Source organism: Simochromis diagramma, unplaced genomic scaffold (genome assembly GCF_900408965.1).
Source record: "Simochromis diagramma unplaced genomic scaffold, fSimDia1.1 OVJJ01000822.1, whole genome shotgun sequence".
Classification (NCBI taxonomy): domain Eukaryota; kingdom Metazoa; phylum Chordata; class Actinopteri; order Cichliformes; family Cichlidae; genus Simochromis; species Simochromis diagramma.
Window position 1 is genome coordinate 1,094,220 of NW_024387520.1, and position 14,341 is coordinate 1,108,560.

General features: G+C 40.2%; 2 protein-coding genes across 4 annotated transcripts; one reads left to right on the plus strand and one right to left on the minus strand.

The window, feature by feature from the left end:
- The first annotated feature begins 278 nt into the window (after nucleotides 1-278).
- Nucleotides 279-8,645, plus strand: LOC120726066 (D-amino-acid oxidase-like). 2 transcript variants are annotated; one of them, XM_040019335.1, is made up of 11 exons: nucleotides 279-674; nucleotides 1,197-1,392; nucleotides 1,489-1,603; nucleotides 4,340-4,416; nucleotides 4,947-5,012; nucleotides 5,376-5,430; nucleotides 5,984-6,088; nucleotides 6,172-6,254; nucleotides 6,528-6,645; nucleotides 6,887-6,985; nucleotides 7,068-8,645. In XM_040019335.1, exons 2-11 carry the CDS (start codon nucleotides 1,199-1,201, stop codon nucleotides 7,191-7,193), a joined length of 1,038 nt encoding a protein of 345 aa, XP_039875269.1. In that variant the 5' UTR covers nucleotides 279-674; nucleotides 1,197-1,198; the 3' UTR covers nucleotides 7,194-8,645. The 2 variants fall into 2 exon arrangements, with proteins under 2 accessions (XP_039875269.1, XP_039875268.1); XM_040019334.1 differs by having other exon boundaries at nucleotides 280-674; nucleotides 1,192-1,392.
- Nucleotides 8,052-13,904, minus strand: svopa (SV2 related protein a). Of its 2 annotated transcripts, XM_040019330.1 has the most exons (16): nucleotides 13,688-13,904; nucleotides 12,396-12,553; nucleotides 12,200-12,285; nucleotides 12,010-12,108; nucleotides 11,521-11,592; nucleotides 11,232-11,356; nucleotides 11,072-11,135; nucleotides 10,867-10,992; nucleotides 10,636-10,764; nucleotides 10,451-10,524; nucleotides 10,262-10,338; nucleotides 10,036-10,140; nucleotides 9,635-9,746; nucleotides 9,463-9,544; nucleotides 9,267-9,356; nucleotides 8,052-9,175 (listed from the first exon to the last, which is right to left on the minus strand). In XM_040019330.1, exons 1-16 carry the CDS (start codon nucleotides 13,732-13,734, stop codon nucleotides 8,963-8,965), a joined length of 1,659 nt encoding a protein of 552 aa, XP_039875264.1. In that variant the 5' UTR covers nucleotides 13,735-13,904; the 3' UTR covers nucleotides 8,052-8,962. The 2 variants fall into 2 exon arrangements, with proteins under 2 accessions (XP_039875264.1, XP_039875265.1); XM_040019331.1 differs by lacking the exon at nucleotides 12,200-12,285.
- Nucleotides 13,905-14,341: the final 437 nt, after the last annotated feature.

Sequence of the window (14,341 nt, forward strand, 5' to 3'; positions counted from 1 at the left end):
TTTTTTTAACATTTCTTCATTATTAACGAAATCTCTGATTTTAATTCAGCACATTAAAGTTTTTGAAATGAAATGACAATGATCCCAAACACACTACCAATGCAGTAAAAAGAGACCGGGATAGAAAACACTACCAGTCATGGATTGGCCTCCCAGGAGCTCGGACCTCAACATTATTGAAGCAGTGTGGGATCATGTAAACAGAGAACACAACAAAAGGCAGCCAACATCCAAAGAAGAGCTTTGAATGTCCTTCAAAAAGCCTGGAGTACTATTCCTGAAGATTAATTAAAGAAATGACAAGAAAACTGACCAAGACAGTTCCGACTGTGTTGAAGAATAAAAGTGGTGATAGGAAATACTGACTTTCAGATTCGTTGGAACTGTACAAACTATGTTTTTGTCTTATATGCTGTATTTCTGTGTAAGGGTCAAGAGTTTTGGACAACACTGTGACTGCCATCGTTGCAGTCCTTTTAATTATCAGGCGAGATCGACAGAACATTTTCTCAGTAGGTTGATTGCGGTTTAAACTATACACCGTGAACGCGTCTTGCGCTCTACGTGCCTGCAATCTCCGCCTTGCTAGCAAGAGAGAGGCGGACCAGTTAGAAGTAGGAGCTGAAACACTTTTGCTTTTTAACTGCCCAAAGCGGTGGAAAACCAGAGTGAAGGTAAGGCGAAACTTATTTGTAATCTATAAAGTGGACTATGCTGACAGCACGTGCGTCTGATCCCTCTAACCATGCTGCTTTTACTCAAGTTTCAGTAACTAAGTTGTTGCTTCTCAGATGGATTCTTTGTTTCACCAGATCTCAGTGTTACGTAATACTCTACTCTTAATAATAACCATGTGGAAGCACAAGTTCTGCACAGCTGTGGCTCACCCCTCAGTTATGCAGCAGGTTTGATCAGTGGAGATAAGTTGTTTAAGGTCTTTATTGTAATTTCTGTTATAGATACTGCATACGCACATGTAATGATTGACTTAAAATGTTGAAATATTTTACATTTTATTAAAATATTTCATTAACATATAACTTATTCTCAACGATGAGCAAATAGACAAAAAAAGAAGAAGAAGAAAATCATTTTAATGTTAATATTGAATCCAGTCTTACTCAATCTGCTGGTTAATGGTTATGTTTGATTCCTTCATGGGTTAGTGAGTCTCACTGTGTCTCATGTTAGTGCAGACATGCGGGTGGCAGTGATTGGGGCAGGAGTGATTGGCCTGTCAACAGCTCAGAGCATCTATGAGCACTATCACTCTATTGTCAGTCCACTGACCATCGAGGTGTATGCAGACAAGTTCACTCCACTGACCACTAGTGATGGAGCAGCCGGCTTCTGGCAGCCTTATCTGTATGATAAGGGCAACGTTCAGGAGACGTGAGTGTGTTTTATTTAACTTTCCTTTAGATTTTAGTTTTTATCTACAAACATTACTATTGCTACATTATTCCCATATGTGTCCTTGACATTTAGAAAATGGAATAAAGAGACATTTGACTACTTGCTCAGCTTTCTCAAGTCACCTGAGTCCATAAAAATGGGAATATTCCTTGAGTCTGGCTACAACCTTTGCAGTGAACCCGCACCAGTGAGTACTGCTTCTTTTTTTTGGAACTACACTTTTTTTTTTATCTCAAAGATAAGATTTATTCTTATTAGGGAACCTTTTACAGCCAAGAACATAGGTGTGTGTATATTTGGTTAAAGTGCAACATCAAGCAACTCATTCACAAATTTATTGCATTTCGGGGCAATATCTACACTAAACAAAGTCCAGATGCTCTGAAGTAGAGCTTTGTTCAGCCACATAAATGATTGTTGAATGCACTGGTTGGAAACTGTAAAGAGAGAGGCCCCACTAAGGGTTGTTTTTACACTCAGAATCAGGGTTAATTGGGATTCTGTGTACTAACGCCACAGACATTTCTAGCAAATAATGAGAAAAACTTGCAGGAAAATTGTTTTGCACATGATTAAGACTGTGGAAGCTGTATAATTATTCTAGAAATACAAGAAAGCACAAATATGCAAATTCTGAACTCTTGTAACAAAGTGGATGACATCCCATAGTACGTACAAAACATTCAGGAATGCACACGTAAACTCCTCCGGTATGTAGTAAGGACCCTGTCACACTGCAGTTCTGAAAATATGGAATATGGAAATATTCAGCTGTCTGCTCGAGTGGTCTGACAGTCACGAATGGAGATGGACTTATGTGGTCAGAAGTTTACTTACACTCATCAGATTCTTGTCATACCACAGCTTTACCAAAAGTTTAAATTGGGTAAAAAACAGTTAGTTGCAGAGATCCACTTTAGCAGATGATAAAAAGAAACACAAAATACAGAAATTACAAGAAAGCTTGCATTTGAGTGTTTAATGATTTCTTTCAACTGTTCCCTTTTTAGTGCGGAATGATTGTAAAGCATCTTTAATGACTTTAAAAAACAAAAATTGGGTGCTCAAGTTTGGATTTATTTTAGATGTTCTATAATCTGCACACAGTCAAAACTAAACATACAGACTCAAATATTTACATACATTAACTTTAACTTCACCTTGAATCAACAGCTAGGTGGTTGAATCTTGGACACATGTGGGTGTTACAACAGGACGATGATCCCAAACACAAACACACATGAAAAATGTTTTTTGGAATGAATAAAGCAGACTAACATTACAAAAACCAGCCAATTTAAACAAGCTTGTTGATGACTACCAAAAACATCTGGTGAGGTGCCACTTACATTTAACCAAAAATCAGTGGGGGCTAATGTGTATATATATGAGAATATATGTATAGTTTTGATGCTGTGTGAATTAAAGAAAATCCTAAATGAATTCAAACTTGTGCATGTTTAAGTCATTAAACATGCTGTACAATCATTCCACTCCAGAAAACAACAGTTCAAAGACATCATTAACATTGATGTACATCCATGGCCATGATGAGTGGATGTAACCTTGAGAACACAACTGTATATTAGCTGGCACTGACATTGTTGAGTGATTTCTGCATGTTTGCAAGTAAGATCATGCAGTGGGCTCTTTTTTTCTGTTGTGTCACATTAGTTTAGTGCCGGTTAAAAGTTCACAGGTCAAGCGATGAAACTGGAAGACTTTCAAACACTTATTTTTTCATATTCTTATTTTATCTTAACCCTTAACTTGCTATGCTAAAAGCTTAGCATAGCAAAACAGAAATAGAAAGCTGCAGAACCAATCCAAGTTGGCACAATGCAGAGTTACAATAGTGATGCAAAACTCAAGTATGTGTCCAGTATCGGGTTCAGTGCACTCTGGAAATTCTTTTGTGAATTTCATGTGTTACAATAAATCTGCTCTTAGCAGCAGAAAGCATTTCATTGAGCTTTCTCTTGCAACATGAAGTAACATACATTTCTTTTAGTTGTAGTCATGCCTACATCAAAAGCCTATTTGTCATGAATGGAAATGGCTCGTATCTCATTAGAGCAGCCAAATAATCCCAAAGTACAATCAGGCTAATTCTGTGTTATTTAGGAAACCGGGTAATTACGTCAACCACAAAACTGCCTGTACTGGTACTGATGGTGATCCTTCACTGTTACCACAGTGTCCTATATTGTTCCATATTAGGAAAACGGAAACCAATATTGTACCATAAAGTTTCACTGCAATCTATGCAAGATGTCAAATATTAATAATATACACGATAGAGCAACTCTGTTTAGTTGGCAGGGCTTATTCCCAACGTTAATTTGGCACTTCATAAAAAAAAGTGGTTATCCTCAGTTGTAGCAAATGTGGCTGAGGAAGTTAGTAAATAACCAGGAGCTGATGAAACCCCATCTAACCCAGAAACACTTATTAACATATTAACTTCTATGAGAGTGCGTACTGAGAAATCTGACAACAAAAAAATGTTTCTTTCAACTCGATTCCTAATCTTTAGGGAGTTTGTATGCATTAAGCTATTACTAAGTAGTTCACAGGATGACTTTCATAATGTAATAGCACTGAGAGGAATGTGTGACACAGACATGCGTTTGAGTCATAACCAGAGTGAAGAGTCAGCTGACTCGATATCACCAAGACAGCCCATGCATTAGCAGCCCAGATATAACATGGTAAAGACAAGCGGGTTTTCAAGATGCACTTAAGTTACTTTCTCTGTTGAAGATCTCTTTATTGAAGATAAAAACCCAAACAAAATATCAGTGTTTGGCCACAAGAGACTCAGAGTTTCACAGTGGATACATCCTCTGTAATAACGTGATTTGGTGACTGTGACACCCATAAGATTGCCCTCTCACTGCCCGTGGCTTGTTTTTGGTTGCAGGATCCCTCGTTTAAGGACAGCGTTCTTGGCTTCAGGCAGCTCACAGACCGAGAGCTGCAGATTTTTCCTGGATACAAGTAAGCTCTTTCTGAAAAACGCCAATGAAAGACAAGACACAAATGAACAAATAGTTAGCCACATAGTCAGCTGTTTACATACAGTGTGAACAAGTTGACTTTGAATGTGTGGTAATTAATTAAAGAAACTACTTGACCCCATAAAGTCTGAACCATGAAAAAATTGCCAGAAAATTAAAATTAAAAAATGCAATGTGTATTTAAATGTATGACCAATTTAAAAAAAAAAAGGAAAAATTAAATTTAAATTTGAATATATGAGTTTTAAGTTGTATTTTCTTTGCGACATCTGGCATTTGTAACCCTAACAGGGTTAGGGTTGTAAGTCACACTGAGGATGTTGACTCATGTTTCAAATAACATAAAATCATGTTTAGTTTGATAAACATGAATTTAAAAATGCTAAATGTGTGAATTTCACTGTATTACAAGCGTCCCACTAAAAGTTACCAGTATTTTTTGTGATTGAATGGACAATGTTGCACAACCAGCAGTTTTAGTGAAACATTTGCTTCTTATCATTTGTTCAGGTTTGGGTGGTTCAACACTGCTCTCATGATAGAGGGTAAAACATACTTACCTTGGCTTATGGAGTGGTGAGTGATCACCTAACTGACTTCTCATGTTGTATCAGTATTGATTCATTTAGTCCAACCTCCTGAGTTAGCTTTAAAATTCCCAAAGTATTTGACATTGTTTGAGATCAGTTGTTTTTATATTTTACCTTTAACATAAGACCATATCGTGTTTACAATTTTATAATGTTGTCCGATATATATGCTGTACCTGGTGGACTGATATGATCCCACAATACTGAGTAACGTATACTTGAGACTTCATCCTATTATGTATTAGTAATAAGAGTAATAAACATGTAGTCTTCATTAGGTTCTTGTGTGTTTAGCATCGATGCTCCTTAATATAAAAGGTTTTCTAGTGCACAGTGTTTTTATTTGCAGGTTGCGAAAAAGGGGAGTGAAATTTTATCACAGGAAAATAAAGTCCTTCAAGGAGGTTAGTGAAAGTTTTCAGTGTATTGTTCTTGCAAGTTCTTTATACATTCACCGGACACTTTATTAGGCACACCTTCTAATCTGACTTAATTCGTCATGGGATAGATTCAGCGAGGTGCTGGAAACATTGCTCAGAGATTTAGGTTCATGTTGACATCATTTCTTGTAGCTGTCTGGTCTCTCTCCTCTGACCACAGGCATTTTCACCCAAAGAACAGCTGCTCACTGCATAGTTTCTCCTTTTCTGAACATTTTCTGCAGTGTGGGAAAATCCCAGTAGGTCAGCAGTTTCTGAAATACTCAGACCAGCTGGTCTCCCATTAACAACCACACCACACGTTCAAAGTCACTTAAGTTACTTTATTTACTCATCATGATGCCTGGTTTGAACTTCAGCTGGTCGTCTTTAATGGTGTTTTGCTGACTTATGCCCAGTCTGTACTATATTAACATTTATTACTGAATGTTGTAATGTTTTACAGCCTCCAGACAAGTTGAGCAAAAGTTATCTGTCACCATGTTTGTTATCTCCTATCATCCTTGACTTTTTTTAGCTGGCTGAAACCGGAGCAGATGTGATCATAAACTGCAGTGGGATGTGGTCAGGCCAACTGCAGCCAGATCCAGACCTGAAACCAGGCCGTGGCCAGATATTGAAGGTGAGAATATACAGGGCTGTGTGTATGTACTGCACAAGAGATAAAGGAATGACGGAATGAACTGGTGTTTCTTTGTATTTCAGGTCGATGCTCCCTGGCTGAAGCACTGGATTATTACCCACGATTTCACCAAAGGAACATACAATTCACCATATATCATTCCAGGGTAGTACAAGTAACATGCCACACTGATAAGCACTGAACTGCAGAACCACACAGCTGTTGACTTATAGTATTACTACATTTGCAGTTAGAGGATTTTATATATTTCACCTTAAAAAAAAGTTTTTAAATGTAGTAGCTCTAGTAGTTACTCTCTGTAGTTCAGTTGCTATGTTAACAGCTGCAGCACTTTTTCGTATTGATTTGGGGTTTGAGTACAATGAAGACAGAAAGCAAGAGCTGTTTTTATCAGTGTGCAAAACATTTGTGTCCGCAGAAGTCGTTTTGTGACGCTTGGTGGCGTTTTCCAGATGGGAAACTGGAGTGAACAGAATAGCTCTGTCGACCATAAAGAAATCTGGGAAAAAGCTTGTCAGCTTGAGCCTAGTCTCAAGGTACGATGATTTCAGCAAGGCCATAAAAAGATATGATGATTCAAGTGTGATTAATTATTTACAGTAAGTGTTCTGTGGTGCTGAAGTTTTTAACATTTTTCATTTTATATATTTAGACCTCATTCTAAAAAGATGTAACTGAGTGTCAAATTTTCAGTTTCTGAGTTACCTTTATTATTATTTATTTGTTTATTTATTTTCAGTTCTGAAAAGCTTTCATCTCTTTGTTCTCTAATCTCAGCATGCCAGGATAGTCGACGACTGGTCTGGCCTCAGGCCAGTTCGCAGCAAAGTCCGACTGGAGAGGGAAGCCATATGGTCTGGTGAAACCCCCATAGAGGTATCCTTTTAAAATCTAAGTAGCGGAACTGTAAATACATATTTCTGCTATTAATTGTCTAAAATACTGTGGCATTATTCAGGTGATACACAACTATGGCCACGGAGGTTTCGGACTCACCATTCACCGAGGCTGTGCCGAGGAAGCGGCGAGGCTCTTTGGTCAGATCGTGGAACAAAAAGGCAAAGGTCCAAAAGCTCGCTTGTGAATTGGTGTGCAGAAGTAACGATTGATGCTCTTTTTTTCAAATGTCAGCATCAGTGCATATATTGCTCCTAGCCTCCACTAATTTAATATTAAACATCATTTTCAAACAATCTCATGCACCTGCAAAGTTAAGGACAAGGCCACCATTGTTAATTAAACAATGGCACATATGTAAGACTATCATGCTGAAATCTATTTGAGATTTGGATAATTTGAGAAGCACTTTTTATGTATAAATTGTACATATTTTTGTGAATTTTTTAGTGCACTAAATGCAAGATTTGCATCGAATTTAAAATATTTAACTAATTAATAAAAACACGACAGTTGCTTGTCTTTGAAAGATCATTTACTACAGTATCATACACATTTACATCCAGTGCGTTGACAAGGATCTGTGCACACAGACACGTAATGCAGTTCTTCATCTCAAACACTGGCAGGTAACAGCTCATCAGACCTATACTCGTTAATCTCTGTATTTATTTATTTTTTTAAACAAAACTTCCCTCAGTCCATCTCCTCGTCACCTCTGTTACAAACAAAAGCAAAGACAACAACTAAACCAGGTATTGATACATTATTTACAGAACGCAACATCCCGCTGTGGACATTCGGAAACGCAGCATCAAAGTCTGCTCAAGTAGGGCACGAGATGCATCAAAGTCTATAGATTATGACACCACATACATGTGTGAATGTTTTTGTATTTTTAAATTATGTAAACCTTGCTAACTAGGCTCAGTCAGCTTTGGATGTTGAGAAACTGCTCAGATTTAAATGATCAAACACTTTAATGTTAACGTAAATACAGGATCCATGGAGCGTGTTTGTGCTGTAAATATGAGAAGTTATTATCTTACTGATGTTAATATCTTCTGGTGAAGGTTTCAACAGATCCCTCAGCTTGCTATAAAGAATCTGTCCTGATAATGATCAAGAGATGAGGTGGTATTTTCAATGTTACCTGCATTTTCCATGGGTCTTTACCGTGTTAAAATGTGAACTAATACTGACACAAGAACAACACATACAACACAAGAGTTCAAAAGGATGCTCGGTGTATGAAAGCTAGTGACTTCCTTTCACCTCTCGCGGCTGAAACTATTAAATAACCCCACACCCTTTTCATTCAGATGCCCTGTTGTTTTGATTGTGTGGGATTTTCCTTCAATCTATCAATGCTCTGTTTTAAAAAATAAAGACAAGTGTGATTAGTGTATTTCAGCAGGCAAATTATGCGCACAGGATAATGCTGTTCCTTACATATGTATCTACGCCCACTACGTTAGCAGAAGCAGCTTTCTCATAGGTTTAAGAGTAGGTCTCTCGACCACAAGCTAAATAGGTAGTTTTAAGGCTTTTTGAAAAGAAGATAGTTGTTTGACCTTACGCTATCCCTTTTGCTTCTCTTGGATTAGAAAAGCTTGATTAAAATACTTTGGTTGAAGTATTAGAATTCTCTCTTTACGATTTTCCTCCCCCATTCACTCTCACACTCATGTAGGTCATTTGGTCTTTCTTGATTACCCTGTGTGCAGTTATACAGTGGCAAACTTGTGAGAGCAATGGTGTTTAAAAGACTAAAAGTACAATGACATGTACATGTAACTACTGTGTTGCCTGGCTCCCAGCCACTGCGGTGACTAAACTGAAGATCATTGAAGGGGGGCAAAGATGAACACAGAGAGCTGGTTTTGTTGTCTTCCCTCTCCTTGCTTCTCTTCTTCACTGTGGTCTCCTCTCAGCTGCACTGCAGCTGATGCATCCTCAGCCCTGGGAGCCGGAGCTGGAGTCAGGGACTCCTCCAGCGCTGTGGGAAGAGGCCCTACCCATCATCTCCTGTCCCCACTCACGGTGGCTGGACTCCTGCAGGCCGCGGCCTGTCGTCTCAATTGGCAGCGCGCAGGAGGCGATGGCTGCGAAGAGGCAACAGCAGCAGTACACTGACAGAGCCAGGTACACCGAGGACTCCAGCATCACCTGCAGGATGAAGCCCATGGACAATCACAATGTATGACACTAACACTCTGACATTTTTGTGCAGTGTTGTCATGGGAAAACAAAGTGTTACCTGGGCAACAAACGGAGTTATTAGGGCACCAACCCTGGCCATTCCACTGCTTGTTCCCAATCCTAAAGCTCTGGTCGCTGTTGGGTATACCTGCAGAGTTTCAGAAATACATAGGAGGCTGCCAATTTTCTAATTCTGCCCTGCAAATGTGTTTTACACAGTAGGAGCAAAACTGCTCACTGTGTAGATAGCTTACCTCTGGAGTGTACACATAGGCTGCCTGAAACCCTCCTGCAATAAATGCTCTGGCAATGAATATCAACACTGTCATGGAGGCTCTGCAGGGGATAAATCAGTATCAGTAAATGGACAGCATTACTAATTCTTAAAGTATTTAAAAGCCTGATTATGGCCAGTTGTGCCTTTACCTCCCAACACAGCCATAAAGTGGAATAATACACAGAGAGAAAACGAAGAAACACAGTGCCATGGTCTTCCTCCTTCCCAATCGATCGATAGCCCACAGCGTCACCAGCAGTCCTGTACAACATCAGCATACTCAGACCCCTAAAATCAAACTGCATGCTCTCACATAGTAGAAAAAAAAATGCAGGTGCAGCCAATCATATTGAGACACCAAAATGAGTGCCTGCATGAGTGTATGAAAAAACAACAACAATAGAACAATAATTGAAGCAAGAAGAGAGGAGGCATTTATATTAATGCATAATAACCAGCAGGTGGTCATATTTGTGCATAATTTAGAGCATAATTTGCACAGTTTTTAATATATTGAACAACAAATTTATGAGAGCTTGGTGATGTGTACCTGGGAATTCAGATAACGTAGTCCACAGCAGGTCTTTGTAGTCGTCAGAATTCAGGTATTTACACTCTAAGCTGCATCGGAGCTCCTCCTTATTACCTTTGGACACTAGAGGGAGTTACACCAAACAGGATGCTTCAAATCCAGCACTCAGCCTACTGTCTGATGCTTTTTGCAAAAACATAACCACCATAAAGTGTGTGAGGCCCTCTATCAGCATCTGACTCACTTCCACATGCACCTCCCTCCTGAAACAGCTCTGTGGTGAGCAGCACCAACCCATAGTAAGAGAAAGCATTCGCAAACCTGCAGGAAGAGACACAGATCAATTCATGCTGATTTGCTTTAGGTAAATCACTGGACAATGAAAACGCAAGGTTTTCGAGAAAGAGGAAGACATTATCAATTGCTAATTTACCAAATAAACCACAGCAGGACTGTGGTCCAGCGGAAGTGAGATGAAAATAAGTCTCGAATCTTCCCACGATCTTCCTAATAAAAAAAAACAGCCATAAAAAAACCCCTCAGAACACAAATGGCAGTATGATAGAGGGTACTTAATGTACACAAAGCATTTAGAGTTTTTGCAGATGCACACTGCACCTGTCTGGCGGCAATCAGTTTTCCCAGTGGCATGGGTGCTCCGTTCTCAGTGGCAATGCGCTTCAGTGTGTTCAGAGCCTTTTCCTGATTCCCGGTCAGCACGTCGTATCGAGCACTCTCTGGCAGCCACTGCTCCCACCCACCAAAAAACAAAAGAAAAATTAGGTTGATAAAGCTGTAATCTATCATGCTTCAAATTGTAGAGCAGCTCAAGACTGCCAACATACTTACAAAGCACAGAATGGCAAAAATGAAGAGAGGAATGGTAGAAAGTCCGAGCAGCCAGCGCCAGCCCAGAGTGGGCATCACCAAGATCGCTAAGAGGACCTCAAATACAGTGCCCAGTGCCCAAAATATCTACGACAGCAGCAAATGCAGGTTTTAGGGCTGAGAAGGTTTAAGTGCTGAAATGATATAAGATTTGTGCACTCCATACCTCAATAAGCAAGATGCATGTGGCTCTGGACTTCATAGGCAGAAACTCAGCATACAGCGTCACCCTTACAAAAAGAGGCACTTTATTATGAACCCAATCGCCATACATTACAATTTGATTGTTTTTTTGCTTTGTTTTTTCAAGATGAAGGGTTACTCACGACTGAGGTGCCCCTCCAATGCCGAAGCCCACCAGTGCACGGAGGACGAGGATCCAGCCGTAAATAGGTGCAAAAGCACTCATCAGGCCGTAAAACATCGTCCACAGAACACTCAGCTTCAGACCCTGCATGTGTATACAATCAAGACATAATACACTGCTAAATAAATAAATAAGCAAAATCTCACTCTGGCATAATGAAGCGGCTCACTCCTGTTGTCTAGTATGTACTAAGAAACCCTAACTCTGTAAATCATTTGGACCTCTGACTGAATGCTATTAGAACTTACTGTCTTTCTGCCGTATTTGTCAGATATGTTCCCCCAAAGAGAAGAGCTGATCATCATCCCGATGAACACTGCCTGTATCAAGAAGAAAGAAAAAGAAAAAAATCAAGTCCCAGTCAGATTGCAGCCAAAAGTTGTCCGACATAGCATGCACATCCTCTTATACACTGTTCTTAAACTGTTGGTAGTATTTGGTTTTGGTTGAGCCACAAAAATGTGAATGTTTAGTGTCTTTAGTAAGTGAACCTTAATTTCCTTGTTTGAATGATATTCTGTATTTCACTCTGACCCTAAATATGACTTTCAGATTCATTAAGGTTGCAAAGACTCAGCACATATCTGAAGTGTGCTCAGGTCTTCTTTTCTTCTCCATTTGCTGGCTCCGTTTTAATCCAAGCACAAAATCATCCCTGGGAACTCGATCAATAACTGACAGGACGGTCATATTGCACTGCAAGAGGAGGACTTTCACAGACATAAGAGAGACATTACCGATGTAAGCAGTGCCACTTCCAGGCTGGGCAGTCTCCATTCACAGTGGAGCTGTGGAGCTAAGATGCTGAGGATCATCATCTCCATAGCATCAGCCATCTGAAAACACACAAAGATACTCAGTGAATTCATATGCAGTTGTCATAATTACTTTGTATGGTGCTTATTTAAATGAAAGAGCAGTTCTCACCCAGGATAGGCCAGTGAGGATGGAGAGTTTCCACTGAAATGTCCCAAAGCCTATGGCTTCTACGGCATCTTCCACCATGAATGTGTCTGAGAGAATGAGGGCGTGCAGCAAGATTGTACTTGAGTCTGAGCCCAGGAGGAAAATGTAAGACCTTAAAACAGCTGTCTGAGAGAAATGAAGCCATGCCATACTGTACCATCAGTCGGATTAGCAAACTCTCGAGGTACTGGAGCTCCCTCAGTGAGTGCCACAGCCTCCAGATCAGTCTGCTCTGCAATCCTTGCATCCTGCTCTCTGCTCTCAACATCTTCCTCTGAGCGTGTGCTCTCACCTGTGCGACGGAAGCGGACAACACTACAAAAAACATAAAGAAGAGGATAGAGTATATCTTATCCTAAGCTCAGGAGAATGAACTTATCTGCAATAAGGCAGGTCACAGGAGTTTCATAAGACTGGTGTCAGAGCAATGCTGAGTGCAAATGAGAGTCAGAGGCTGTTGCCTTGGTGATATGAGCTTTTCCTGGCTTTGATTTTGTGTATGGGTGATATCATTCTCCAATGGGGAAACCATATCAGGCCAGCAGACAGGTTGGCACACTCCACTTCACTGCCAGACAAGCTTTTAAAGGCTAAGAGATGCACATGTGAAGGATGGAAGGGATAGTCTTCTTCTACATGCAGATAATTGATAGTTTGCTCAGCCTGAAAGACTAAAAAAGAACACGGAGAGTGGGACGTCTTAATCACTGTAATTACATAACATAGCCTGCTTGCAGTGGAAAGTAGCCTATCAGTATTACAGATGAGTTTGTGAGATTTCCGGGGAGGTCTGTGTTCCCCTGTAAACACTATAATTTCCCCTTTCAATCTCTCTGGTAAGAAATGCACACACCGGAGTAGGTAGTTATGCTGCAGTGGACAGCTCTGACATGTTTACCTTCCCTTTGAAACAAAAATAAAATGTGATTTTAATTTTTTTTTAGCAGGATTCTGAAAGGAGACTCCTAAATATCTCTCAATAAGGCTAAGCTAGACTGTCATGGGCCAGCCTTAACGCATGTGCAGCAGGGCTGTGATAAATTGTCTTATGGCAGTAAACATAGTAAAAAAAAAAAAAAAGTAAAAGAAGAAAATCATGTTTAACCCCCCCCAAAAAACTTATTAAGCTTAGAAATCACAGCCAATCTGCTTCCGGTAAATAAATAGTTTCTTAGGAAGATGCTACGCCTGTAAACAAAATGCCTCCAGTAGCGGAGACAGAAGACGCGGTGTTATTGTTCTTTGTTTCTCTTCTGTCTGGGAACACATGTGTGGATAATAAAACTGCACGATCGGTGCTTTTGAGCAGCTTCAGGCTATCTGTGGTCCAGGGAGCTAATCAAAGGCGACGCGAAGCCGTCAGAGGGCGATGCGTCGGACAATCACGCAAAGCCGGGAGGAGAAAACACACAGAAAAAGGCGTTGGTGTGCTGACTGCACCGTACTCACGGCAGCTGTCTCAGCTGGAACAGATCATCGTCCATTTTGGTGTTCATTGGCCGACGGTCCGTTTGGCATCATCGCCGTTTACATGGTCACGACGGGCTGCGATTTCAGCACCGAGGAGAGCGATCTGCTCCGGGTGTCCGTCGACAGCCAATGAGAGGCTGCCCTGCGCGAGTCACAGCGCGAGACTCTCGGAAAGGCATGAGCTCAGGAGGGTATGAGACCGCATGACTGCTGATTACACGAGCCAACACATGACGAGTTATCAACACTGACGCTGGAAACCAGACCGGGAAACGCACAACACAGATGCATCGGAATTTTTAAAGCTGTAACGTGAAAGTTATTGAAAGAACACCCAGAAGCGAGTGTACGAGTGGGGTTGAAACTATTAGTACAACTCGATGCAAGTTTGCTATTTATTTAAATAATAATAATAATAATAATAATAATAATAATAATAGGGGTTAGGAAATAAGTTACAACAAGTGACGTAACCAGGGTTTAAAAATTAGTAAGGTGAAGATTTTTTCTCTCTTAAGGTATCATGTTCCAGGTGTAGATAGATTAAATGTGAGACGGAAACCTGGTAGAAGCTTTCCCCTTTATGCTTTTAGAGTCACATAGCTTTCGTGTCAAAACTGGCAGTCTTTAAAA

Bases quoted from the DNA above. Each gene is read 5' to 3' on its own strand.
- LOC120726066 (XM_040019335.1), top strand. From the start codon at position 1,199: ATGCGGGTGGCAGTGATTGGGGCAGGAGTGATTGGCCTGTCAACAGCT. The intron at 5,431-5,983 runs GTTAGTGAAAGT...GACTTTTTTTAG, and splicing joins AAATAAAGTCCTTCAAGGAG to CTGGCTGAAACCGGAGCAGA. The intron at 6,089-6,171 runs GTGAGAATATAC...TTTGTATTTCAG, and splicing joins GCCGTGGCCAGATATTGAAG to GTCGATGCTCCCTGGCTGAA.
- svopa (XM_040019330.1), bottom strand. From the start codon at position 13,734: ATGAACACCAAAATGGACGATGATCTGTTCCAGCTGAGACAGCTGCC. The intron at 12,109-12,199 runs GTGAGAACTGCT...GTGTGTTTTCAG, and splicing joins TCCTCACTGGCCTATCCTGG to ATGGCTGATGCTATGGAGAT. The intron at 10,525-10,635 runs GTGCAGTGTGCA...TTTTTTTATTAG, and splicing joins AACTGATTGCCGCCAGACAG to GAAGATCGTGGGAAGATTCG.